Here is a 25,573-nt window from a genome sequence, read left to right on the forward strand (position 1 = left end):
TGTTGCAGGGGCTGGGTCCTCTGAGAGAGGAAGCTGTGGGCATAGCGGCTCAGCCCCGGAAACGAGAGAATGATTCTACAAGGATCCTTTATTGATGCATGTTCTAGGACTACACACACATGAAACTGTCCAATAGAAGAGTGGGGGATCTGCAAAACACACTATGTTTGGTGACAGCTGCAGTGGAACTAATGGAAAATATGGGGGTGTTGTTATTGAGGGTTATCCTGTAAATCAGATGGGAAACCCCTGGCCCTCTGGATGTGGCTAGATTACATCATTTCTGGCCATTAGCCATACTGGTTGAGGCTGATGGGAGCTGGAGGCCAGCCACAGGTTCCCTACCCCTGTCCTAAATAAAAGGAAAACGAAGGACTGCTGTCTGGAGGGGCTTGGCAATACACTTGTCCTATGAGCTACTCCTATGCATAGCAACTCAAGATATTGAAGAAGAAAGGGAGCAGATCTGGATAAGTGGCTAGAATTGGCAATTGCTGTTGTATATGGCAGGACATATTGGGCAATATTCAACTATGGGCTAGTACAAGAACTAGCGCTACCACAACATGATTGCCTCCCCCACCCCATTGCATGCCCCGCATTGTCCCCAAATATGCTCCAGAGGGTTGGGAGAAACCCCAGAACAGATACAGGGGGCTTGCAGGAGAAGGAGAGGGGGAGAATGTTCCATTGCACAAGGAAAAATCCTTGTGCTGATGGGATGTTCACCTTAGCTCTACACTGAAGACAACCCGTTGGGTCTGGGCTGAACATTGAAGCTTGTTTGTATAATTAGAGGCCTTACAGGGGTTGAAGGGTAGCTGGTTAAGGGATTGTTTGGTATTTGAAGAAGCTCAAGCATGATGCGCAGCTGTAGCTCAGCATCCCCGTAGCCGCTCACATTTGGCTAAACGGTTTCCTTCCCAGTAGCCGGCATCCTGGCCATCATGACAGCGACAATGGGTGCAGGGCCCCACCCATATGCTCTCCCCAGCAGGAATGACATGTTGCTGGCTCCCGTCCACATAGCAGTTGGGCCCTATGGAGATAATGACTGTATATTAGAATCTGTCATTGTTTGCTTTGCAGAAGTTGTGATGTTCCTATATATTAGTGTATATATGGTAAGTGCTGGTTGTTTAGAGTATACATGGTAAGTAGTGAAAGAGGAGGGGGAGTGAATGGGCAATAGAATGCTTGATGATTGGCTGAATGTTTAAAATGGCTGACAGTATAAATGAAAGGATGACAGGTAAATCTGGGTGAATGTGAGGTGGTAAATTGTGGAATCTGGGGGGGAGAAGAGAAAGAGTGGATTGCTTGGTGGGGTTTGAGAGAGTTGTTTGCCAGGAGAGAGTGAAGAAGGAGGGAGGTGGAGTTTGGATTAGTATTGAGTAAAACCATATGCTTATGTGCCTTAAGAAGAAATCTTGTTAATCTTGTTAGCTTTGTTATCTGTAATAAATACTTAATTTGGTTTACCAAAGGCCTGATCCTTGGCTGGGGTTTCACAGACCAGAAGGGAGGGTAAGGTAATGACCAAGGCTGAAGGGGAACTGTAACAAATGGTGGCAGCGGTGAAGAGAATAACAATACCAGTATTCAGAGTCTCTGGGAATACTAGTATTGGGACGTTACTGGTGGTTGCCTAGCAGGGGGATCTGTTGAGATCTGTGCTAGAGCGGGGAGAGAAATCATAAGAGAGAGCGGTCCGAACTGGTGGAGTCCCTGGTGGTGCCTAGAGACAGGCAATAACCACGAGCAGGTAGGAACCTGACAGGGAGAGCCAGGGAAGGACGCCTCACATGTGGTGTCAGTAGCGGTGGGATACGAACAACAGAGAATCCAGATACGAACCAAAGAGAGTCCCAAAGACACGTGGTGACAAAGGAGACTACGTCACAGGTGTTGGCTGTAGCAGTGAGATACGAATACTAGACAATCCCTAATAGTTGTGTGGCAAACAGAAATAACAAAACAAGATTTCTTGTGAGAGTGACTGGCAAAGAGTGTGTGGCAAAGAGTGAGTGAACTCAAACACCATGGCTGAATACATAAAAATGAAAAGAGAGGAGCTGGTGGAGAAGTGCATAACATTCAATTTACCTCATGAGGGTAAAGGGGTAGATGAATTGAGGGTAGCACTTATAGGATTTGCAACTGCCCAGCAAAAAGAACCTGTCAGAGAAGAGACCCCAGAAGGATATTTAAGCAATCCCACTTATATAGAGTACTTGAGAGAGAAGTTGAGGATGGAAGGTGCAGAGAAGGAAAAACAGAGAGAGTTGGAAGCTGAGAGATTGAGGATGGAGGCTGAGGAAAAAGATAAACAGCGGGAGTTGGAAGCTGAGAGATTGAGGATGGAAGGTGCAGAGAAGGAAAAACAGAGGGAGTTGGAAATTGAGAGAATGAGATTGGGGTTTGAGGAGAGGGAGAAGCAACGAGCATTGGATGCTGAATTACAAGTAGAAAAGTTAAAATTTGATAGAGAGAAATTTCACTCTGAGGAGACAAGGAAAGAGAGAGATGGAGCAAAAATAAAAATTACTCCAAAGGACTTTGCTGTCTATGAGCCTGGTCAAGATCCTCAAATTTACCTCAGCACCTTTGAAAAAGCAGCTCAGTTGTGGGGGCTACCTGAAGATAAATACATGCAGTATTTATCAAACCTGATTAAAAGGGAATTGGCTGAGGTATACCAATATTTCCCCTCAGACAAGCCCGTCACCTATGCTGAATTCAAAGAAGCAGTGTTTAAAAGATTCAGACTGGGGCCTGATTATTTTAGAAAGCTTTTCAGAAACTGCCAGATACAGACAGGGAGGTCTTTCGTGGAGCTGGGGGCAAAACTGATGGACATATTTGGGAAATGGCTGACAAGTGCAAAAGCTCAGTCAGTGGAAGAGGTGAAAAGCCTCATGATACTGGATCAATTATACCATCAGTTACCACCAGAAATAAGGCTCCTGGTCAAAGACCTTTCCCCTACATCTGTGCAGGAGGCCGCAGAGATGGCGGATCACTTCGCCTCTAATAGAACTGGCTGGGTGGGGAAAACATCAAGAGAGTTTAAACCCAGACCATATAGTGCTGGCAGAAGGGATGTGGTACCACAGCGAGTGAGTCCTCCATTAAAATCTGAAGGGCACAGGACACCCCAGAGTGGATCTGTGTACCCTAAAAGTGAGGAGAAATTATGCTACAAATGTGGTAGACGGGGGCACCTACGTTTTCAATGTGAGGTTGCCAACCCCATTTGTAATCCTGCTCAGACAAGGGCAGTGAAAACAGAGCCCAAGGCTTTAGAAACAGCGAAAAAGGTTCAGTTCTGCCAGATAAACTGGACAGAAGTAACAGACCTTGATTCAAGTCTGAGAGAGGAAGTGAGAGTACAAGGGGCAAATTATTGGGCATTGCTTGATACTGGTGCCGCTCAGACATTACTGAGGCCAGATTTAATAAAATCTGAGGTAATATTACCTCAGGAAACTGTGACTATCCAAGGAGTGAGGGGTCAACCAGAAAGTTTGCCTGTGGCCCTGGTGGAAATGACTTGGAGAGGCCGAGAGGGCCGATATAAAGTAGGCATTAATGCCCAGCAACAAGAACCAGTAATACTGGGAAGGGATGTAATGGGCGCCCAAGGAAAGATCTATGTAGTGACCAGACAGCAAATTGGTAGAGAAAAAGAAGCCATATTAAGGGGGGCTGAAACAAACAGGGTGGAATCTGTTAACCAGCCTCAGGTCACCATAGCAACCACTAGCAGGCCTGCTGAAGGAGACAAATTGTATCACCTGGTCTCTGGAGAAGAGACAGAGCCCTTCAGAGAAGAACTGAATAAGGATACCAGTTTGGATCAAATAAAAGAGCAAGCTCTGGCCCAACAGATTCCTTTCACTGACAAACTGAGGAATCAAGTTGTGTGTGAGAATGGGATTTTATATAGACTGTGGATGCCTGCTGAGAGAAAGGATGAATGTGAACCAGTGAAACAAATGATGGAGGTGGTGAAAAAGAATCTCAGTCAAGCACAGCAGAAGCAAAGTTACTGGTATGACAGAACAGCCAGGGAACGTGTGTATGATGTGGGAGATATGGTTATGGCGTTCATACCCAGGAAACATGACAAATTACAGGCTAACTGGGAAGGACCATATACCATCAGAGAAAGGCTTGACACAGTGACGTATGTAATCACCACAGACCAATTAAACAAAAGCAAAGTGGTTCATGTAAATACGTTGAAGCCTTACCATACCAGGGATGCACAGGTGTTGCAAGTTACCTTATTCCCTGACGGAAGTGGGCCTGAACTTCCAGATTTGGTACAGGAAAGCAAAGACAAAGGAGGGGTAGATCAAGTGGAATGGTCAGAGGAGGTGAAGGAGGAAGTAAAAGAAGAGATTCTGAGAGTTTTGAAAACCTATAGGAATCTCTTTAGCAACAAACCTGGCCGAACCAGTATAGTTATACATTCCATTGATACTGGAGATCATGCCCCAATCAGATCTGTTCCGTACCGTGTGAATGGGAAAGTTTTGAATGAGATCAAAAAGGAGGTGGAAGATATGCTGGAATTAGGAGTGATCAGGGAATCCATCAGTCCCTGGGCCTCAAGTATTGTCCTGGTTCCGAAAAAAGATGAAACGACAAGATTTTGCATTGATTATCAGCTAATCAATAAAATTACTGTCCCAGATGCGTATCCTATGCCTAGGGTAGACGCAATGTTAGAGTTATTGGGGGCAGCAACCATTATCTCTACACTAGATCTCTGTAAAGGATTTTGGCAAATGGAACTAGACGAGCAATCCAGAGCCAAAACTGCCTTCAGTACACCAGATGGGTTATATGAGTTTGTGACCTTACCCATGGGACTAAGGAACTCACCAAGTTCATTTCAGAGGCTAATCAATACTGTGTTGCAAGGCATGTCAGATTTTGTAGTGGCCTATATCGATGACGTGGCCATTTTTAGCAAGTCGGTGCCTGAGCATGTCCAACACCTGACAACAGTATTGGAGGCCTTAAGAAAAGCAGGCCTCACAATAAAAGCTAAGAAATGCCAGTTTGGACTAAAGGAAGTAATCTATTTAGGACATAAGGTGGGGAGTGGGAAAATCACCCCCTTATGGAGCAAGGTGGAGGCAATACAAGCGTGGCCGATCCCCTTAACCAAAAAACAAGTAAGGGCATTTCTGGGTGTGGCTGGATTTTATAGGAAGTTTGTGAGAAATTTTGGGGAAATAGCAACCCCCTTGCATGAATTGACCAAGAAGAAGTGTTCTGAGCGTGTGGTATGGACGGATGAATGTCAGAAGGCTTTTGATCTGCTGAAGCAAGCCTTGTGCCAAGGACCCATATTAATAGCACCAGACTATGAGCAACCATTCATCGTGGCTACAGATGCGTCAGACCTCACGCTGGGAGTCGTCTTGCTGCAGGAGAGAGAAGGCACCAGACATCCAGTGGCGTATCTGAGTCGCAAGCTGACGCCGAGGGAGAAAAACTATTCGTCGGTCCAGAAGGAGTGCCTAGCGGTCGTGTGGGGACTGAACAAGTTGCGCCCATACGTGTGGGGACGAAGATTCACAGTGACTACGGATCATCGGGCATTGTTATGGTTGCAGACTATGAAAAACCATAACACTATGCTGCAGAGGTGGTCCTGGGCCCTACAGGACTATCAAGTGGACTTCCAGTTCATCAAAGGCAAGGACAATGTACTGGCCGATGGACTTTCCAGGCAAGTGGCTGGGACTGCAGTGACGTGACCAGACAGAGGAACAAAGAAAGACATTTTCCCCATAGAGACTTTTATTTGTTAACGCGACGTATAAATCCTGGAACAGGAATAATACTCTGCAGTTGTTTAAGGGGGGGGGAATGTGATGTTCCTATATATTAGTGTATATATGGTATGTGCTGGTTGTTTAGAGTATACATGGTAAGTAGTGAAAGAGGAGGGGGAGTGAATGGGCAATAGAATGCTTGATGATTGGCTGAATGTTTAAAATGGCTGACAGTATAAATGAAAGGATGACAGGTAAATCTGGGTGAATGTGAGGTGGTAAATTGTGGAATCTGGGGGGGAGAAGAGAAAGAGTGGATTGCTTGGTGGGGTTTGAGAGAGTTGTTTGCCAGGAGAGAGTGAAGAAGGAGGGAGGTGGAGTTCGGATTAGTATTGAGTAAAACCATATGCTTATGTGCCTTAAGAAGAAATCTTGTTAATCTTGTTAGCTTTGTTATCTGTAATAAATACTTAATTTGGTTTACCAAAGGCCTGATCCTTGGCTGGGGTTTCACAGACCAGAAGGGAGGGTAAGGTAATGACCAAGGCTGAAGGGGAACTGTAACAAATGGTGGCAGCGGTGAAGAGAATAACAATACCAGTATTCAGAGTCTCTGGGAATACTAGTATTGGGACGTTACTGGTGGTTGCCTAGCAGGGGGATCTGTTGAGATCTGTGCTAGAGCGGGGAGAGAAATCATAAGAGAGAGCGGTCCGGACTGGTGGAGTCCCTGGTGGTGCCTAGAGACAGGCAGTAACCACGAGCAGGTAGGAACCTGACAGGGAGAGCCAGGGAAGGACGCCTCACAGAAGTCTCATCATGAATCTTGGCAATAACATTGGCGGCCAGCTTCAGAGTCCTGAGAGATGATTCCCCAGTGGCTGTTCTCCAGCCTTGCACCCCTGTCCCCTAATTGGAGCCCACCCAGTGCTTATGCTACCACAGGCTGTGTGCTAGAGGCTGCTCTCACTGTGGCAGGAGGGCATTTTTTCCTTTTCTGTGAAGCTCTTCCCCCAACAGCTGGTAGCTCATACCTCACCTTGAAGGAATCAGCAGGTGTTTGGCAAGGCTAAGTATGAGGTTTCCTGTTAAGATGTTGATAAGCTCTCTTAAACAGACTTGTGTCTGGTCATCTTGGCCAGATACCTCCCCCCCTCCCCGCTCTGTTAGGACATGGAACCTCAACAGAGAGGAATACTAGGTTTTCTTTCCCCTTCTGGGCCGCTTGTAGTGGCACATTTGTACTTTTTTAATCTGTAGGTGTGACCCATTTCTTACCATCTGTGCAGGTGGGGCAGCAGTGGCCCTTCTCGTAGATGGGATTAACGCAGGGTGGAGGGGCGCAGTCTGCCACTAGGCAGCGGGCAATGCCATCTAGGTCACAGGTACACTGCTCACACTCTGAGGGCTGTGAGAGAAAAAGGCTGATCAATATAGCAAACGCAGCTTTCAGTCACCTCTATGGAGACAGCATCATGATGGTGACACAGCTCCAGAACCACTGACATTTCCAGGGCTCCCCATTCCTGGACAGTGTTTTGCAATCATCATGTTCATGCACATGGGCATGGGGATTATTTTACATCAGTGATGGGAAACCTTTTTCCTGTTGAGGGCTGCCTTCCCTTGGGATAATCTGTTGGGGTTTGCATGCCAACGGCATGCAGGGAAAGAGTGAAATTGGGTGCAGCACCTCTTTCTCCACCACCACCCCTTTCCCCAGTTTTTTCCCTTCTGCCACCTGCATGAAATTGGGCTGTAGGTGATAGGTTAGCCACCATTCCTCACATTTTCTTGTAGCAGAAGAGACCAGATTCTGCAGTGCCATAGTGTCGATCATGTCTGTTTTTTCTGTAACTTGGAAAGAAAGTCGTGTATGCAAGCAGGTGGGAAACATATGCCTCAGAGATCTAAATTGGCTGCATGTTTACATACCTGTATCTCTGCTTTAAGTATTGGGTGGGAGGGCAATCCCAAAAGAAATCTAAGGTCCATCTTTTTTGGCTAATGTGTTGAGCATTCCAAACTGAATGCGTAGCCATGATAGTACTGTGATTGTACCATCAGAGGGCTCTGTCGACCAAGAATTGATTGATTCTGTTAATGAGAAATAAAAACTCAGTCTCCCTAGGGTTTGTCTCTTGCCAGCTGTGGCCAACTGGGACACTACCCACTAGCCATACTCTCAAATCTTGTGGCTGGTCACTGGGAAAATCTACTGATTATTAGAAAAGTTTGAATAGATAAAATTGTTTCCTATTCACATGTGTGTATGTGAGAGAGAGGCAGAGAGAGAGAGAACACTATCATTGTTCAAAGTAGGGCAGAACTGCAAGGGATACAAATATACCAGAAAGGTCCATGAATGTGGGGGCTGAACTCTCTAGGAAGCCATCACCTCTAGGATACTAGTATCATTTTAAGCACCTCACCCCTCATTCACCTCCTCACTAGCAGAACAGGAGACGAATACTGACCAAGCCAAACTATTAATAATGAAGAGAAATAGGAGAGCAGCTACCAGTGCCATTATCCAGTCTTGGGTCCTATTCTCTGTTCTCCTTTGCCTGCAGGCTAGCATCCCCATCTAAGGGGAAGGGTCCCAGATTCTGCCTTCTTGAGTCAGATTCCCTGCCTCCAGAGCCAGTGATGGTTGTCTGAATTCACACCTGCAGGATGAGTGATGATAAAGACTGGGATTCCACTAAAATTCAAGTGCTTGCAAAAAAAAAAAGTCACTTGGTCCAGGTAACTTGCCACACAACTTCTGTTAAAATCACAAAGCCAGGCAAGACCTCAACATTCCCCTCCCCAAATTGTACATAAATTATGTAATTATCCAGGATCTTCTTTAAAACTTCAGGGAAGGAGATTCCACAACTTCACTGGCAAGTTCTTACATTGTTTTTATTACAAATTGTAATCTAGAGTACACCGCTAAATTTAATATGTTCCTTTCCTCTCTTCCTTGACTTTTGTAATAGTAGAAACTAACCAGCTCAGTTAATTCCACCTTTTCATTACCAGTCTTATTTTTCTAAATCTACTTGAATCCCACTGTCTGCTCTCATGCAAATGCAAGATACCCTGTTTCCAAGAGCTGCTGGTGAGCAGCCATATGTTGTTCTATCCACAGCCCAAAGGCCTTGGACCTAGAGCAAAATCTGGCCATCACTAGCACAGAATTGAGAATCCATGTCTGAGCAAAGTATCTCAGGGCAAGTTAGGCCACAGACGAAGGGTTCTGAATAACTCAAAATGCTTGCTTGCTATTTTATGAAATTTTGGTACTCCTAATAAAAGTATTGCCCTACTATGGATTTGGGGATTTTTCTTATGTCTCAGTATGTCTGCCTTTGCTTTCTGTGTGCCTTTCAGTGGGATTCTGAGCTTGGGTGAGTCAGCTATTAGATGGGACAGACCAAGAGACATCTCTCATCAAATATGTACACCCAATGTATTTGGTCTTTTGGATAACAGACAATTCACCTAGGAAAGAGTCAACTGCCATTCACTGGCCCTTCAAGTGCACCAATACATTAATGCACTTATTTTTGCAAATGCAAGAAACATGGAACCCAGGAATGGAACAGGCTTTGACCTTCCACATGAAGCCTTGGGGGCAGGATCTGACTCCCTGGGACTAATGAAGGCTTAGTGCCAAAAATCACTCCCTATTGTCCAAGTCAGCCATGCCAGAGATTGCTTGGTCTGACTCAGATCCTAAAATAAACTGCACACAATTTTAGCAGCAATAGACAATAGCCAGAAACAAGGTGCTGAACTGGCCAATGTCAGGCCTAAGAAACAGACAAAAATGGAAGGCAATTGGTCAAAGAAGATACTACATACAATAATATTTAGAATTATCAAAGAGCTTTTATTTTAAGGGAACATCCTTATATGGCCTCCAGATTCATAAAGCACTCTTGATAAGGTGCTTCTCATCTACAGTACTTTGGAAAAATGTAATTTCTAGGTTTCATTTATATTTTTTTTGCATCAGCCAGTATAGAAAAAAAATATGAGACAGAGCCAGGATTCCTGATTTTAGTCCCTTACTGTCCCACCTAGGCCCTCCCATTGAGAACAAAATATAAAAAACCGAAGTGGCTGCTTTCAGTTCTTAAAGAGTACCTAGCAGCATTTGCCTCTTCTGCTTATGAAGAGTCTGGCTTCCAACTTTGTGCTGCCCATCACCTTACATCCCTGCCATCTCACCCATCCTGCTGCAGGTTACTTCTCATGCCAGCCCCATCCCACCTCTGTGCCAAATGTTCATAGGGATGCCTCACCTGGAAATTCTGTCCCAGTTCATAAACTTGTCCGCGATGCTCACAGCCAACACGTTCGCAGCGTGGACAGCAATCGCTGGGGTAGTGGCTGACGTGAATGCAGGCAGGTGGCAGAGCGCTGCAGTCAGTGCGAGCACAGGCTGGTCCTTCGGCCGTGCATTCACACTGGGTACAGTGGTCAGTGTCTAGGAAATACCACTCCCCGACGTAGTACAGGCTCCCGTTGGCATCGCAAGTGGTGACTGGCCCTGCCAGCCCTGGGATGGGCACCAGAGTTAGCAGCAGAGCTACGCTGAGCAGTAGCAACGGAAAGGGCATCGCTAAACTCAAGTGACCGCGGCTGGGGCATAAGCTGGTCGCTAAAGTTAGAGAGGGAGCAGAGCCGAAGAAAGGGAGCGAAGCGAAGGAGAGGTAGCGGGGAAAGTGGGCATCCAATCTGCCCCAGCGCCGGAGGATCCCGCCTGAGCCTAAAGGTGCTTGCTGAAGCTGGGACTGATAATCGTCTTGGCGTGCCTCGGCCTTTGTGCAGCCGCCTCCCGGCCCGCCCCTTAGTGCAACCCGAGCCCGTCCAGGGACACAGCACCCCCTCCCCAACGGGGCGGGCGGGACGTCGGCGGTGGGAGGGACTAGCTGCATTACCCCCTGACTGCACCTCCCGCAAAGCTTGCCAGAGTCCTCCTCGTGCCCGCCTGCGCCCCCGTCAATCCTTCGAACCAACATTCGCCTAGATAGCGAAGGCCGCGTCTCCCCAGTTCCCAGCCTCTGTGGCCTCAAACACACGCGCGCGCACGGCCGGCGCTAGATCTCATTTTTCCCTGCTAGGAATATTAACTGGCAGAGAAAAAAGTTTATCTACAGTGTAGCCAAAGCGTAAAGCGGGTGGAATCCATTCCGAAAGAAAACAGGCAGACGTCTCGCTGCTCTATACCTATCGCTACTTGTGTGCGTGTGCGGGCGCGCGAAGAGCTTTACCACACGGTTTCCCGGAATCCCTGTCTCCACCCTCGACTGACATCCTTTCAGCCTCCTGGGCACGGTTCCTTTAAGAGGCGCGGTTTCCGAGGAACGAGGTGGGGTGTATCCATGGAGACGGGGAGTTTATGTTGGAGAGAGCGGGCGGGGGGCTGGAGAGAGATATTGGATGGGGCAACAGCCGGCGCGTCCCTCCTCTAGGCGCTCCATGTAAGGGCTACTGTCGAGTGGTATTCGTGGGTCTGCGGAAGAAGCGTGAGATATGAGAGAACCAGGAGTCTGGGGTAGAACTAGACTTGGTGGGATTATGCGTAGATGAGCTAAGCACAAAGGAAAATGTGGAGTAGTGGGAGGGGGAGGTGTTCCTAGAGCATAGAGACTGATGTGGGGCAATGGGCAATAGGTTTCGTAGCGGGCTGCAAGGATTCATGGGAGTTAGTATGATCCTCCACGTTAATGTGAGGCGATACGTTTGTATATAGGCAGCAGGATTTTTTTATATCATTGTATTCTCCTGTGGCTGATCTGAGGTAAAGGCAGGAGTGCAAGTAATATGCTATGTAGTCAGTACTAGGATTGGACTTTGGGGACAAAGTCCAGGGCCCCACAACCAAGGAGGCCTGCCCCAAATCACCACCCAGAAAGTGGCAGGTTATGAAAGCAATGACAAACAAGACCCCTGTCAGCACCCGGACTGCCATGGGCATGTTGGGTCCCGCTGGGGCTGATGCTAGTCGCCATAGTATCCTTATTTTTAATAAAATAATTTAGTCAGAGGGGGGTTGGCCAGACACGTACATGGTTGCTGATGCTCATTTTGTTATTTTCCCTTTTCAAATATATTATCTTTTTCTATACTAAAGTGGTGCTTTCCCCCAAATAAATGTGTTTAGTATGAGGGCAGCAGAAGCAAATTCCATTTCATTCCCATAATGATGGTGCTATCGGTTAAGTGAGTTTAGAATGTGAAGCTGCACATGCTCAGAGTATTTCATATCTTTCTATGTATCTATTACTCTAATATATCAGGAATGTAGAAGCAGTTGTAAAGCAAGAGATGGCTGTGTGTTGTGTGTGTAGAAGAGAAATGTTAACTGCATGCTTCACAGTTGACGTAATATATGTTGCTGCCTAATGGGGGAGGGGAGCATAAGACCGTTACATTCTGGCTCTGAAATGACCAACCTACACCACTGCATTTGATACTGGATCTCTGTAGTGTGTACCTTCCATTCGCTGTCTCATTGCACAATATCTCTTTTTTCTTTAAAGCCTGGGATATTTATGCTGGAATCCGACACGGCCCCCATGTTTCCCTTGTCTGGTGCACCTGGGGAACCTTTGCAGGAAGTGCCATCACTCTGGAGAATGGTAGAGGAACAGCTGGTACCCAGTGAGAGGCTCGAAGTAAAAGCCATCTTGGGTCATGACCTTGTGGAACAGAGCTTGGAGCTTCATGCTGAGGTTAGGTACAGAAACACTGGACCTCCTCTGAATGAGGACTTTAGGCCAAATGTATGACACAGAGTTGTATGCCTTTCATTGTCCTATTCCAAATGATACACAGGAGAGCAAAAAACTTCTCACCACTCAGCTTAGAAGTGGCTTGTGGCAAAGTGCCATCTTAGTGAATCATCAAATCAAGGTCTCATGAGCTAAAGAGGCAGCACCAATTTGGCAAAGGGGCTTGATTGATGAAAGGGCTCACCTTTCATGTCTATAGAGTCATAACATGGATATATACATGTACACAGTGATTGATCTCACGTTCTATTTGATGTTTGCGCCTGGGACCTGGAGGACAAAGACAGCTTTTGTAGTGCAAGCATGAGTTCTCATCTGTTGGTTACCTGCAAATGTCAGTAACTGATGCCCATGGATGTTCCTAATCTTAACATCCAAAAAATATATGTTCTCTCCATTGTATGTTAAGTCAAATTTAGTATTGTTATGTTTGGAGCTTACATATATATCAACCCCCTTAAGTGTGTTTTCAGTACCATTTCAAATCATGATAATATTATCTAGGTACCCTCAGTGTCTGTGTGTGTACCTACTTTTAGGTACAATATTATCTAGATACCCTGTGTGTGTGTGTGCGTGTGTGTATTGCTATCATATAACATAAACAGTGGCTCAAACCAATTCATAAAAATATTTGCCAATTCTAGAGAAAAGCTACATTCATTTACTGTCCCTGAAATTTACCAAAACACTTTATCCATGAACTGAAAGAAATGTTTCTTCAGTATCAGTTCAGCTAAAGATCATAAAAAAATAGTAGGGGGTGCTGCTTCTTCAATTAATGTAACTGCCTTCTCCTGTGGAATGTTAGTGTACAATTATAGTATATCCATCGTATTATCATAGTGCAATATGTTTGCTGCCTTGGGCTCCTTCAGGAGGAAGAGCAGGATATAATAAATAAGTAATAAAATAGTTAGCAGTGTGCTATGCAATTCTAGATTCTCAATAAAACTTTAAAAAATTGGTAGTCTCTCTTAAATAGTATTCTGTCTCTGAGATGAAACACTTAAAAATGAATCAGCCTATAAAGATTCAAATACAGTTCTGCAACCTGAAACTATAGGCCAGCCTGGAACAGGGTATATTCCCTTAAGTATTTTAGGGAGAAGGTAAAAGGGAGAATGTAAAATTGTGACATCCTGTCATCAGTTTGAGACAAAAAGTTGTATGTAGATGGTTTAAATGTTTACTTAGGCCTAAAGGCTTCCAAATCCTCATGTAAGTAGCTACATGTAGCTACTTACAATTAGCTAAAATAATTTTCCTAAATAACTGTTGTATATCTCCATCATCTAAAACAAATTATGTCTTGAGGTGAATTCAAACAATAAACCTTCCGTTAATACCTTTATTTCTAGTTCTGTAAAGGTGTATTGGAATAAATTTACTGCCAGCTGGTTCTGAACATTTTTTTCTTGTGTCCCATCTTGTTGTCTCCTGATCTAGTCCTTTTGCTACCCCTTTCCAGAAATTTTTGTTTTAAAAGACCCATTTGAGTAATATGGATATGTTCCTGAAATTTTGTCATCATTATTCCTGTCACTAGAATGCAGACTAATACAGCTTGATTTCTCATTATCTCTATTTTTATAACTGATTTCAGGAGTGAGATCAAAGGTTACTGACTTCCGCACCTACATGTTTCTGATTTAAACTTACATTCCCTCCCTTATACAGTAAACATGTTGATTCATCAGTTGATTTTTAAGAAAATAATATGGTGACAAATTCTCCAATCATCAGATAATTAAGATCTGGACAAGATATGATCTAGCTGTAATTTTCAAACATCCACTGCAAATGTGCCAAGTATAAATACTTTTTTAAAATTTCCAGAATAAACCCAGATTAATATATATATCTTGTATAGATTCCCACAGATATCACACTTACCCCTAAGGGTAAGTATACATCTGTCTGTTTTCCTGTCCTTCTTAACCAGTTCTGGAGGAGCTCAAGATTGATGTGCAATGGTAAAAATGGATTACATGTTTTGTTTTAAAATGTTTATAAGAAAGTGGACATTTTTTAAAAAAAAGTTAGGTGAAAACCATTCCTTAGACTCTAACCAGCTATCTGACACTTGGGAAGCACTGCGCAATGTGCTTTGCAAGCCCTATACTCAGCATTTCTCAACTGTGGAGCATATGGCTAGCAAAGCTACTTTCTGCAGGGATCAGCTATGCAATTGAGTTCTCCACAGGGAACTTGGTTGCACAGCCGATCCAGCAGAGTTCAACTCATTGCCCATCAGCTGAACCCTGCTTTCTGCAGGGATTGGCTGTATGGTCAAGTTCCCCATAGGGAAGTTGGTCATGTAGCCAACCCGGCCATGTTTCTATCACTGCAGACCTGACTTCACATATTATGTCAGGTGTGGGGCAGGTCGGCATGGTTTGGAAAAAATGGCCTTGCAGACCAAATTAGGACTCATGCCAGGGCAAATTTGGCCCACTGGCCAGAGGTTGCCCACCCCTACTGTACAACATACACAACAGAAATTATTTCTAACACTGATACTAGTGTAGTTCAAATATGTCTACTTTATAAGAGAGCCAGTGTGGTGTAGTGGTTAAGGTGTTGGACTATGACCTGGGAGACTATGGTTCTAATCCCCACACAGCCATGAAGCTCACTGGGTGACCTTGGGCCAGTCATTGCCTCTCAGCCTCTGGGGAAGGCAATGGTAAACCCCCTCTGAATACTGATTACCATGAAAACCCTATTCATAGGGTCACCATAAGTCAGAATCGACTTGAAGGCAGACCATTACCATTTATAAGATAGGAAAACACTAATACATTTCACTGTGAGCATATATGATAGGAAGCTGTGACCAGTTGCAGAGGCCTAGAGGGGGGACTTTTCTTTGGTACTCTCATTAGCAACTGTTCTTAGAATGCTGAAGGGGGGCTGTGATTTAGCTAAAATTGGGTGGAGATAGAGGAGGGCTTTTGAATTTTATTAAGTTCCCCTCCCACCTTTCTCTACATAATTCAAGCGCTGCTCAGTATTTATGACATATATGTCTTTTCAGAGACAGTGATACTGTTGTAGGAAAATCATCTCGTATGACATATGGCTCAGGTTTGCCACTTACATCCGGCAGCCCAGTTGCTTTTTAAGTGCTTTTTGGTTCCTGTAAAAGGAAAGCATCTCTCAGAAGGCCAGACAGGGGTGTTTGTAGATGTGTGTGAAATGATGCCTCCCTGTTCTGCTGGATCCCCATTTGCCAGCTCCCAGCTCAGCTAGTTCCTACAGCTTGGCCAGAGTCTTTATCCATGCTATTGGAAGCCCTTTGTTCTCCTCCAGCCATTTATGCCCTTTATTCAGCATGGTCCTGACTGCGGCTGAGAAGAACAGTCAATACCCTGAGGCTTTTCACATGCTAATTACTTTACCTCCCTTTGAAACGAGAAGAGCAAGAGCAGCATACCCTGACCAGATGGCACCCTTTTCTCTACCACCTCTTCATGTTGTGGCTTTGCTTGAGATCCATGTTTCCAAAGCTGAGCATTTGGGTCACCCCACCCCCATTGTGGCCAGTAAGCCCCACCTCGCATCTGGCTTTGTATTACTGCTTCATCTCAAGCCTTATGAATGGCACAGATATTGCCTGTCTCTCTGCTGTGTTCTTCTGTATGCTTCCCCTCCTCTCTCCAAGTGCATATCTGAGAGGCTGCCCAGGGAAGCAGCTGTACTGTAGCCAACTTCTTGTGAATGTGTGAGGCCGGAAAGGGAGTTTTGGAGCTTGCTTGCCCTACAAATACCTTGCAGATATTTTTGCTGCATGACCTTGACTTTCCTCATCAGGGGAGGGGGGAGTTCCTCAGCCTTGCACCTTTTATGGAGTGTCTGTAGTACAGATGGCAACAATATAGTGCCCTCGTGACAACTATTGTAGAATGACAGTCTCCTGGCTGATGCTATTGTCAATAAGCCATCTGCAGGGCAACTTTGCCCACTTTCTTCTAAAGGATTCAGGGAGCCTAAAAGCTTCACTCTTTACCCTGAATACTCTTCATATAACTTACAGTCTCATAGTCCATTCCAAGTCTTTGGCAGATTCAACATTTTACTGAATTTGGTGTGTTCCTGTATGATACGTATGGGGGGAAACAGGGAGTCTGCACTAGGAGTGCATTGTATATAGGCAAATGAATAGGGTCTGAAGGCACATGAGGCCACCATCTTGCTGAAGCTAAGGAGGTCTTGGTCTTGTCAGTGCCAAGAGGGGCAATTGCCTGTAAAACCCATGTACACCACCTTGGGTTCCATGGCAGAAAGAAGGTGAGATATAAATGTAAGAAAAGTAAAAATGAATAAATGGATAGTGCTCCAACCAGATAACCAAACAGCAGTCTGCTTTGGCAATCTTAGGCTGTTACCTGAAATCAGTAAAACTTAAGCAGACTATTAATATATATTTATTTATGCATACAGTGCAGCCCTGGTTCTTGTAGTTTTTCTTGCTTTTATTGTTCATAAAGTAGATCATACTTTTAGAAGAATACTGCTTTTAAACCATTATCTCTTCCTTGACATCTTGTTCAGGCCAGGACAGATACACATGCCCCAAAGGATATCACATGTACAACACTTTTTTTTCTAGCACACTTTTTAAAATACATATTATCTTTGTTGGTGTAAGCAGTAACATCGAAGATTTACTGAAATGAATTCAGTGTCTGAGTTTTTGAAATTTATCACATTACACAAAGGAAGTAGAGTGTGTGGATGTGTGAGGGAAGTCTGGGAAGAGAAGGGAGCAAAGAGACAGAAAATAGACAAGAGAAGAGAGAGAATTGCAGCGCATAGGCAAAGACTGTCAGAGGGCAGATGATGCAAAAAAAGGGAGAACTGAGGCCAAGCATGGAAATGTACCTATTGAACAAAGAAATTGTGTGCTAAGGAGCAGTAGTGATGCTTCTAGTAGTACTAGAATATTCTAGTAGAATATGCTAGAGTAGTATTACTAGAATACTAATAGAATAGTAATAGTGTATTGCTGGAGAGGAAAGTATGTAATTGTGACACATCACAATTCAGCCAATACTCATTCAGTTCTTCTCACACAATTGCCATAATTTGAGGCATGGCATATGTTTCTTGTTCCCTTAATGCACGGCATACTTCAGGTCCCTGCCTCCATCATCATTACACAAATGCTGTGGCCTGCACATGAGATGTAATTGTCTGCCATCAAGTTAGGGATAAACCCATGGCTAGGTTTTCACTTGCACACGTTCATTGTTTGCCTTGCTAAGACGAGGACTTTCTGAAATACATTTGCTTGATAAGTTTGGCTAAAGTGGTTTTGTTTTCTTTTGTTGCAAAAAGGCACCTAGCTTGATTTTCAGATGTGGTTCGAAATCACATCCCCTTGAGCAGGCAGTGATATATAAAGTTGTGTAGGGGCTGCAATTTGTCTTTCTAGGCTGTGCAAGTGCCTGCCATCATTTGGGGAGGGGGAGGGAGGCAGGCAGATTACTTGGAGAAAGCTCTTGCAGTTTGTGTCAATGTGCATTTGTGTGAATTTTTGCATGTGGGTTGTACACTCTCCCTAATGCAGTCTAATCCCTTCCCTATTTACAGGTACAGACGCTCTTGGAATTCCACCAGGAGTTGCAGTTAGGACACCTTAGACTAGAACAGAGTCCACTACAAGCAGCTGACAGCTGGGCCTTGCTGGCTGCTCCTCCCCACCTCAAGGAGTTGGTGAGGGAGGAAATCCGTCTTCTTCTGATTGGCCTACAGCAGAAGGCATCTCAGGAGGGCAGGTATTGGGGATCAGGAGGGAAGGGACTTCAGAGAATTATGGGCTGAGTTGCGGGGGAGTAGGTAGTAGGGATGGAAGAAAAAGAACCAGAATATCTTAAGGCCTTAAGCCTTTTTGGGGAAGGAATAACCCTTCAGTCTCCAGCCGATGTGGCTGGTGATGTATCTGAGTATGGAATGGGTGAGTTCTCTCATCTTTTGTCCAAGACAGTCTAGGCTGGAGAAGCCATAATTGTATTTGTCATAGAAGACGTAGAAAAGACAACAGCCAAGAAGCTAGTCAAGAACTTCATTGTCTCTCTCCAACAAGGACAGAACAAGAACAAGTAACTTCTGTTGCCACTCAGATACAACTAAGTCCAGTGCCACCTTGTGACCAAACTGTATAATTTACACTATGCACACAGTACTGTTTCATCTTCCAAACGATGACTGTTCCAGAAATCCTTCACAAGGAATGCCACTTTGAATGCAATCTGATTGGCAGTTCTAGTATCAGTTAAACATGCTTACCACTCAAATGGCCAGTGCTTACAACACTTTGAGTGACATCCCTCACCTGTATCATGGCCCCACTATTCAAGTGCACCTGTTCAATTTGTTACCAGAAAATAAAGGTTGTTTGTCACTCTAGTTTTTTTTCCTTATCAGTGTAATTCATCCCAGTCTTATATTACCATTCTTTTGGGATCAAGCATACAGCTTGTTGTTCTTGCCTAGCTCCCTTCCGTGCAGGAATCTTATTGCTAAGCACTCCTCACAGGAATGCTAGTCCTACTGCTTTTATTTTTTCTGGTGTGTTCAGTCCATAGCTTGAGGCTGGGATCATGTCCTCACCCCTCTAAGTTCAAAGTGTCCATTCATCCAAGTGAGAGCTGGGATCAGCACTTGCAGGAACCCTGGCCAGAGGCTTAGCTCCCTGCCTTGCCCCTGTGTAACCAACGGAGAGCTCAGTGAGGGTATGGATTAGAACAGATTGGTCAGTAGGGATTGGCCTTTCTCTCATTGTTTCAGCCATACTTTATACCATGTGCCCTATCACAGGATTGCCATCATGCCTTTCAAAGCTTGCCACTATCCCTCAGTCATAGTCTGAAGCCTTGCATTTGTGCACTTATGTTGGAAATGTTCTCCTCTCACTGTCTTTCTCCACATTGACATGAGCAGAGGTGATGACTCTAGAAGGTGAGAGGAGTTGGCCTCTTTAGTCCAGCCTGCTCTGCCTTTTAGGTTGAAGAGGTTTATCTGGCTGGTATGCATTCTAGCTACTGGATGGTGTCATTGCTGTGTTACAGAAAAAACTGGCCTTCTCCTGTCAGTCCAAAGACTGGGGATGGGGCATTCCCTTATGGCTCCGCTATTTCTACTTAACAGGGACCAAGATTGTGCCATCGGTAAATACAGCCCTCACGTGGTCACCTTTGCATTGAAGACAAATGCTGGCAATGGTCGGCCTTCTTCTGGGAGCAGTGCCGTCATCAGGTAAGACCAAGGGAAAGTAGGACCTCCAAAGAATGAGCTGATGAGCTGTGCCTTGTTCCTATCCAGATTTTGTACACTGTATCAACACAGGGGTCCCAGCATCCAGGACTGATTCTGTCTGATGAGAGCCTAACACCACACAGAAACCTAGCAGAGATTGGTTCTTGCTGCTTCAATGGGCTGTTTTGGAGCTGATCACTACTATCCAATTTTTGACCCTTATACAAACTCTGGGGCTGGGGGCTTGCAAGTAGTTTCAGTCCTATTGTGGTATTAATCTTGAAATATGATTGTATTGGTTACATAAATATGTGTAGAATTAGCTATGGTGTGTCCACTTTAATTATAAGTCTCTCCATTTTGGATGGAATTTTACAGTCAGGTCATATGGATTGTGAAATTACAGACCCAGTCAGCAAAAATTGATGTTGAAGACACATCATATCTGTCCCTTTTTCTTAGTTTGATCAAGTTGTTCCATCCTTTCTGCTCAGTCTTCCAAAAGAAAAAAAAAGAAAAATTGAAAGGCTGATTTCTCACTGATCTGATTCCCAATCTCCCTTCTTATTTTTACTGGGATCAAATTTGCATATTAAATTAAACTTTTGTTCTAATTTGAAGTACTTTTGGCTGTTTTCTCTCTGACAGCTGAGGTGAAAGATTTTATTTGATAAATGCAGTGGTTTTCCTTGAGAAACCTGTGACTCAGGAATCAGCTGTTCTTAAAAAATCTAATATGCCTCCCTCTTATCTCTAGCTGAGGAAGCTATGAGCAGTCTAGACTAATCACATGTGGTAACTATATAAAAAAGAGCCAAGCTGGATCAGGCCCAAGGCCTATCTAGTTCAACATCCTGTTCTCTATGGGAAGCTTGCATGCTGAACCTGAGTGCTACAGTACTCTCCCTACTTGTGAGTCCTAGCAACTGGCATTCAGAAACACACTGCTTCTGAGAGTGGAAGCAGGACATAGCCAATGTGGCAAGTAGCCACTGATAGCTTTGTCTTCCATGAATTTGTCTAATGCTCTTTTAAAGCCATCCAAGTTGGTAGACATCATTACATCTTGTGGGAGTCATTTCCATTGTTCATATGTTATGTGGAGGATTTTTTTCTTTTATCTGTACTGAATCTTCCAACATTCCGCTTCATTGGATGGTCCTGGCTTCCATTATTTTGAGTGAGGCAGAAAAGCCTCCCAACCCACTTTTTCCACACCATGCATAATCTTACATGCTGCTGGCATGTCCCTCTTTACTTGCCTTTGCTCCAAACTAAAAAGCCCCAAATGTTGTAACCTTTCCTCACAGGGAGTCGCTCCATCCCCTTGATCATTGGGGTAGCTCTTTTCTGAACTTTTTCCAGCTCTACAATATCCTTTTTCAGGTGAGGCAACCAGAACTGTACACAGTATTCCCAGTGCAGTCTCACCATAGATTTGTATAATGACATTATGATATTGGCAGTTTCATTTTCAATCTGTTTCTTAATGATCCTTAACATGGAGCACCCTTTTCACAGCTGTATCCTCCTGCCCCAGCTTATAATGCCTAAACGAAGGCCAGTAATTAGTTAGCATGTGATGTTTTTCTTATATGCCTGATTTTTATGCTTGCTTTTTTCAAAATGTGCATTTCCTTTTGTTTAAGAATCTACTTATCTTGAGGATTCAAGAGCTTAGGTCTAAACCCCTATGCTTGAGCTCTAGATGAAAAGTTTAGATGTGAACTCGGAAGCCCCATGTATTACATTCACAGAAACTTTGTATCAGCTTCAAGTACTCCTACTTACCAGCAAGTATGTACCTACCAGATATGCTTGCCTACCTAGATCCAAAGCTGTGGCAAGATGGTTATAGTTATTCAAAATGCCTGGGTGAAAGCTATTTATTTATTTTATACCCCGCCTTTCTTTTCATGATAGAAACCCAAGGCGGTTTACATATGGTTCCCAGGTGGTCTCCCATCCAGGCACTGACCAGACCTGACCCTGCTTAGCTTCAGCAGGGAGCTGGCCTTATATACCTTCAGACCATAGACTGGGACCAGTTATCCTGATGCTGCTCCTGTGCCTAGTAATTTCAGGGCTGAGTCTGAGTTCTGAGAAGCATGCTAGTTCAATTTAATCAGCCCCTGTGCTGTGACATCCACACATTGGGGCTGGAAGTAGAACTCATTGAAACCAGGGGTCCTGGAAAGAGAATGACTGACATCTCCAGCCAAATTCTGTTTCCTGATACTTTTATGAGTGTCCCATAACAAGCTTTGCCTTGGAAAGTGCAGGAATGCCCAGTTGCAGGCACAGAGACCATCTGGCCACAGGAAACAGCAAGTTCTTCTCAGATTGTCTGGAGCTTGTAGCTCACCCAGTCTCTTGTTTTCTCAGGCCATTGTCCTCCAAAACCACTAATGAACTGGGATTCTTCTGTAATAAACTGAATATTGCCCATATTGGCAAGGTAGCCTCTCAACTGCAGTAAGTTTTGTTCCATTATATATTTTTGCTCTCTGCTCCAGCATTTTCTTCTTGTGACAGATGTTGTAAAAGGGAGGAAGACACAAGAGGGTTACAGGTGTCTGTATTGTGGATCTGGAAGGCAGATTTAATATAGAACACAGTGGCAGAGAATGGTAAATTCATTGCAGAGACAGAAGGGGGCTGAGGATGGCAGTGTGTGAAAATGTGCAGATGGGCCCAAGCAGCTACATTCTAATATATAACCTCCATCAGCTCCTTCCCAGTCTCTCCTATGCAACAAGTATGAAAATAAGGAGGGGCCCAGAGAGATTTGCAAGAGTCCCTTTCCAAACTTCCTCTGGGTGTGCACATAGTTCCTGCTGCAGATTTTGCTTTGTGTCAGTACAAGGACTGAATCAGATCAATTTTGGCAGAATTTGTAAGCTTTCACTCCTTCCTATGTATAGAAAGGGATGTGGTGGGGTGGGGAAGGGAAAGCATCTCTCTCATCTCCATAGCATATGAAGCTGGGAGCCTCAAGGGGAAGGGTCAAGAAGCAGAATGCCTTCTAGAGTCTTTACCCTGTAGCCAGGGCAGCAACACAGGAGTGTGGAGTCTAAGTCATCGTCTTGGCTGCCAGCTCAGTCTCCAGTGGGGATCACACAAATAGCTTTGTAGAGATTATTCCACGTTGTGCCACTTAGTGCAGATTTCAGGCAGTGTGTGTAGCAAGGGAAGGGAACTTACTATACTCCACCGGCAGGTACCCCAGAAAGAGTTTGCTAGCCAGTAACCTGGGAGACTCTGAACCAGTAGAGTATAGAATGAGGTTTAGGAACACTGTCAGGGTTAGAGATGCTTGTGCCCTTGCATATGAAGAGCCCTCTCATGAAGTGCTTCAAAAGTGGGGCGGTCTTCTGTTCTCATCCCAAGAACAGTGAGCAGCCCTGCAAAGAGGTGATGGCTATCCTGTCATCTAATTCACAGTTGAACTGCCAGTCCCTGCATTGGGAAGGGAAACAAACACAAAGAAGCTATGGAGACCCTAAGTCTGCAAAGTTGCTTTTTGCCCCAAATTTCTCACTTCCCATGGATCTCACTGGCCGTTCTACTTCTCCTAGGACCCTGCTAGAGGATGAGTGCCATGCTCTGGAAAGACACATCCCTTATTTACAGGTAAGGATTGAACCCTCTTATTTCAAGTAGGGTGCCTAGAGGCATATTCCTCATGATCAGTGTTTATCCCATGCACTTTCAAGAGTCTGCTTCAGATCATGGCCAATGGGTATGTGGTTTATACTCTGCCTTAGGCTGCGCTTCTCGGGCAACGTTTCCTCAGCCCTTCTAAAATACCCCACAAAAACACAAGAAGGGCCATCTAGTCCAGCATCCTGTTCTCACGGTGACCAGCCAGTTGCCTATGGGAAGCCTACAAGTAGGACAATTCCAATTTGTGATTCCCAGCAACTGCTTTTCAAAGTCATACTGCCTCAGACAGTGGAGGTAGAACATAGCCATCATGATTAGTAGTCACTGATAATCTTATCCTCCTACTGGGAGGAAGGGCAGGATATAAATCTAATAAATAAATCAATCAATCAATAAAATAATCCTCTTTTAAAGCCATCTGAGTTGATGGCCATCACTACTCCTTACAGGAGCAAACTGCATAGTTGTCTGTCCCAAATCTTCTAATGTTCAGTTTTTCTGCAAACTGCTTAGAGTTTTTTTCAATCAAGTGGTAGATAAATTTTGTTAAATAAAAAAATTATTGGATGGTCCCAAGTATTATTGCTCTAATACCTTCTCTACATGCACACACATATGTTCCTATGGCCCTGCCCGAATGGATTAGAAAAGAGTGTAGGTGCGCTTAGGGCAGAACACCTGTGTTCATCAGGAGATGAGTGATAATGATTGGGTATGTATTTGGCTTCAATCCCAGTTCTACAACTGCCTAAATGGCCAACTTTTTTTTGCCTTCTTCTGTGGCAGGGGGAGGGGTTGAGGAGAGAGATGTGTGTCAAGAAACCTGTATAGCATCTTGGATGTGAAAATACCATCACATTGGTGTTCAGGACTGCTGCAACAGTATTTCCTGTCATCAGTGTCTACTCACAAAACAACAACAAAAAATGCCTTTGTAACACTACAACAGCAGTCCTGAGAGCTGGAAAGTTCTGCCACAATGACTTGTAACTGCAGAATCCTAGAGGTGGAAACCACCTCCTAAGGTCATCAGCCCCCTGCCAATGCAGGAAATCCACTGCTACATCATCCTTGATGTGGGCATTTTGCCTCTGCTTAAAAGCTGCTAACAAGGGACAGCCCACACATTTCCAAGGCAGAAGATTGCCAAACTATTTTCCAGTGGAGTAAGAAACTGGTGTCTTCAACTGAAAGGGATGGATATGCTATCCCATTAGCTTTCTGCAGTGACAGGCAACTACAGGATTGGGAGGGAAAATAAAGCATTTAATATGGGGAGGCCTTCCAATGTGAAGTCCTTTGGAGAAATCATGCAATTAACGGAGCAGCTTCTTCAATGTTGTTTCCTATAGCATTTTCCTTGTTTTGCAGTGCCAGCTGGAGGAGGCATATCAGCGAACTACGGAGCTGCTAGAGGCAACACATGAGCCCACCATGGCTGGTATGCAGAGCCCAGGTCTTATGTAAGGCTGGGCTGGGAAGTGGGGAAGGGACAGAGCATCACGGTGCCTACAGTCACCATCTTTAGGCAGGTGTTGCCAGGAAAGAGTGGTGTTTGCAGTGCATGGTCTCTGTGAATGCTAGCTCCAATGCTCTGCATGATTGTTGCTTTCCCCCCAATGAAATGGTCTTCTCTCCACAGAACTACAAGAAGAGAAGCGTGCCATGGAACGAGATTTGCACCTAAACCAGGCCAAGCCAGACCCTAGCCCTTCCTTGATGTCAAAGTATCTTGGGAGTAGCAGCTACCATTCGCAGCTCAGGTAACAAGGAAGCACCAAAGCTACGATACCATGATGCTGCAGGTTACAACTGAAAGGTAGCTGTAGAGCTAGAAGGAACTGTGGTAGAGAGATACAAGCACAGTTCAGAATTGGTTTATTACTCTATGGTAGAGGTCACTAAAATGCTAGCCTCTAGATATTGTTGGACTACAACTTCCATCATACCCAGTCTTTGTCCGTGCCAGATGGGCTGATGAGATTTGGAGTTCTGCAACATCTGGAGAATACAACATTGGCTACCCCTGCTGTCTAGCAAACCTGTCATAATTAGACA

At 44.6% G+C, this 25,573-nt stretch overlaps 2 protein-coding genes across 7 annotated transcripts in view; one reads left to right on the forward strand and one right to left on the reverse strand.

The window, feature by feature from the left end:
* Positions 1-73: 73 nt before the first annotated feature.
* On the reverse strand, positions 74-11,121 carry LOC133387600 (brorin-like). Its single transcript, XM_061632724.1, has 3 exons — positions 10,091-11,121; positions 7,074-7,203; positions 74-1,039 (listed from the first exon to the last, which is right to left on the reverse strand). The coding sequence occupies exons 1-3, from the start codon at positions 10,808-10,810 to the stop codon at positions 879-881; spliced, it is 1,011 nt and encodes a 336-aa protein (XP_061488708.1). The 5' UTR covers positions 10,811-11,121; the 3' UTR covers positions 74-878.
* The window catches only part of CCDC24 (coiled-coil domain containing 24), a 19,034-nt gene continuing 4,341 nt past the window's right edge, over positions 10,881-25,573 (forward strand). Inside the window, exons 1-8 of one of the 6 annotated variants that reach the window (XM_061632709.1) lie at positions 10,881-11,160; positions 12,335-12,526; positions 18,185-18,369; positions 19,742-19,849; positions 22,235-22,324; positions 23,428-23,482; positions 24,887-24,956; positions 25,158-25,278. In XM_061632709.1, the coding sequence (XP_061488693.1) occupies positions 12,347-12,526; positions 18,185-18,369; positions 19,742-19,849; positions 22,235-22,324; positions 23,428-23,482; positions 24,887-24,956; positions 25,158-25,278 (809 nt within the window). In that variant the 5' untranslated portion in view covers positions 10,881-11,160; positions 12,335-12,346. Of the gene's footprint in view, positions 11,161-11,182; positions 11,362-11,534; positions 11,593-12,334; positions 12,527-18,184; positions 18,370-19,741; positions 19,850-22,234; positions 22,325-23,427; positions 23,483-24,886; positions 24,957-25,157; positions 25,279-25,573 lie in introns of those variants that run through there. The other 5 variants (XM_061632707.1, XM_061632708.1, XM_061632711.1 and 2 more) reach the window with 5 other exon arrangements.

The sequence above is a fragment of the Rhineura floridana genome, chromosome 6 (genome assembly GCF_030035675.1).
Source record: "Rhineura floridana isolate rRhiFlo1 chromosome 6, rRhiFlo1.hap2, whole genome shotgun sequence".
Lineage (NCBI taxonomy): Eukaryota > Metazoa > Chordata > Lepidosauria > Squamata > Rhineuridae > Rhineura > Rhineura floridana.

Excerpts from the sequence above, each read along its gene's own strand:
- LOC133387600 (XM_061632724.1), bottom strand. The coding sequence starts at position 10,810 with ATGTTGGTTCGAAGGATTGACGGGGGCGCAGGCGGGCACGAGGAGGAC. Across the intron at positions 7,204-10,090 it reads AACTGGGACAGAATTTCCAG|CCCTCAGAGTGTGAGCAGTG; the intron begins GTGAGGCATCCC and ends TTTCTCTCACAG. Across the intron at positions 1,040-7,073 it reads CTGCCCCACCTGCACAGATG|GGCCCAACTGCTATGTGGAC; the intron begins GTAAGAAATGGG and ends TTATCTCCATAG.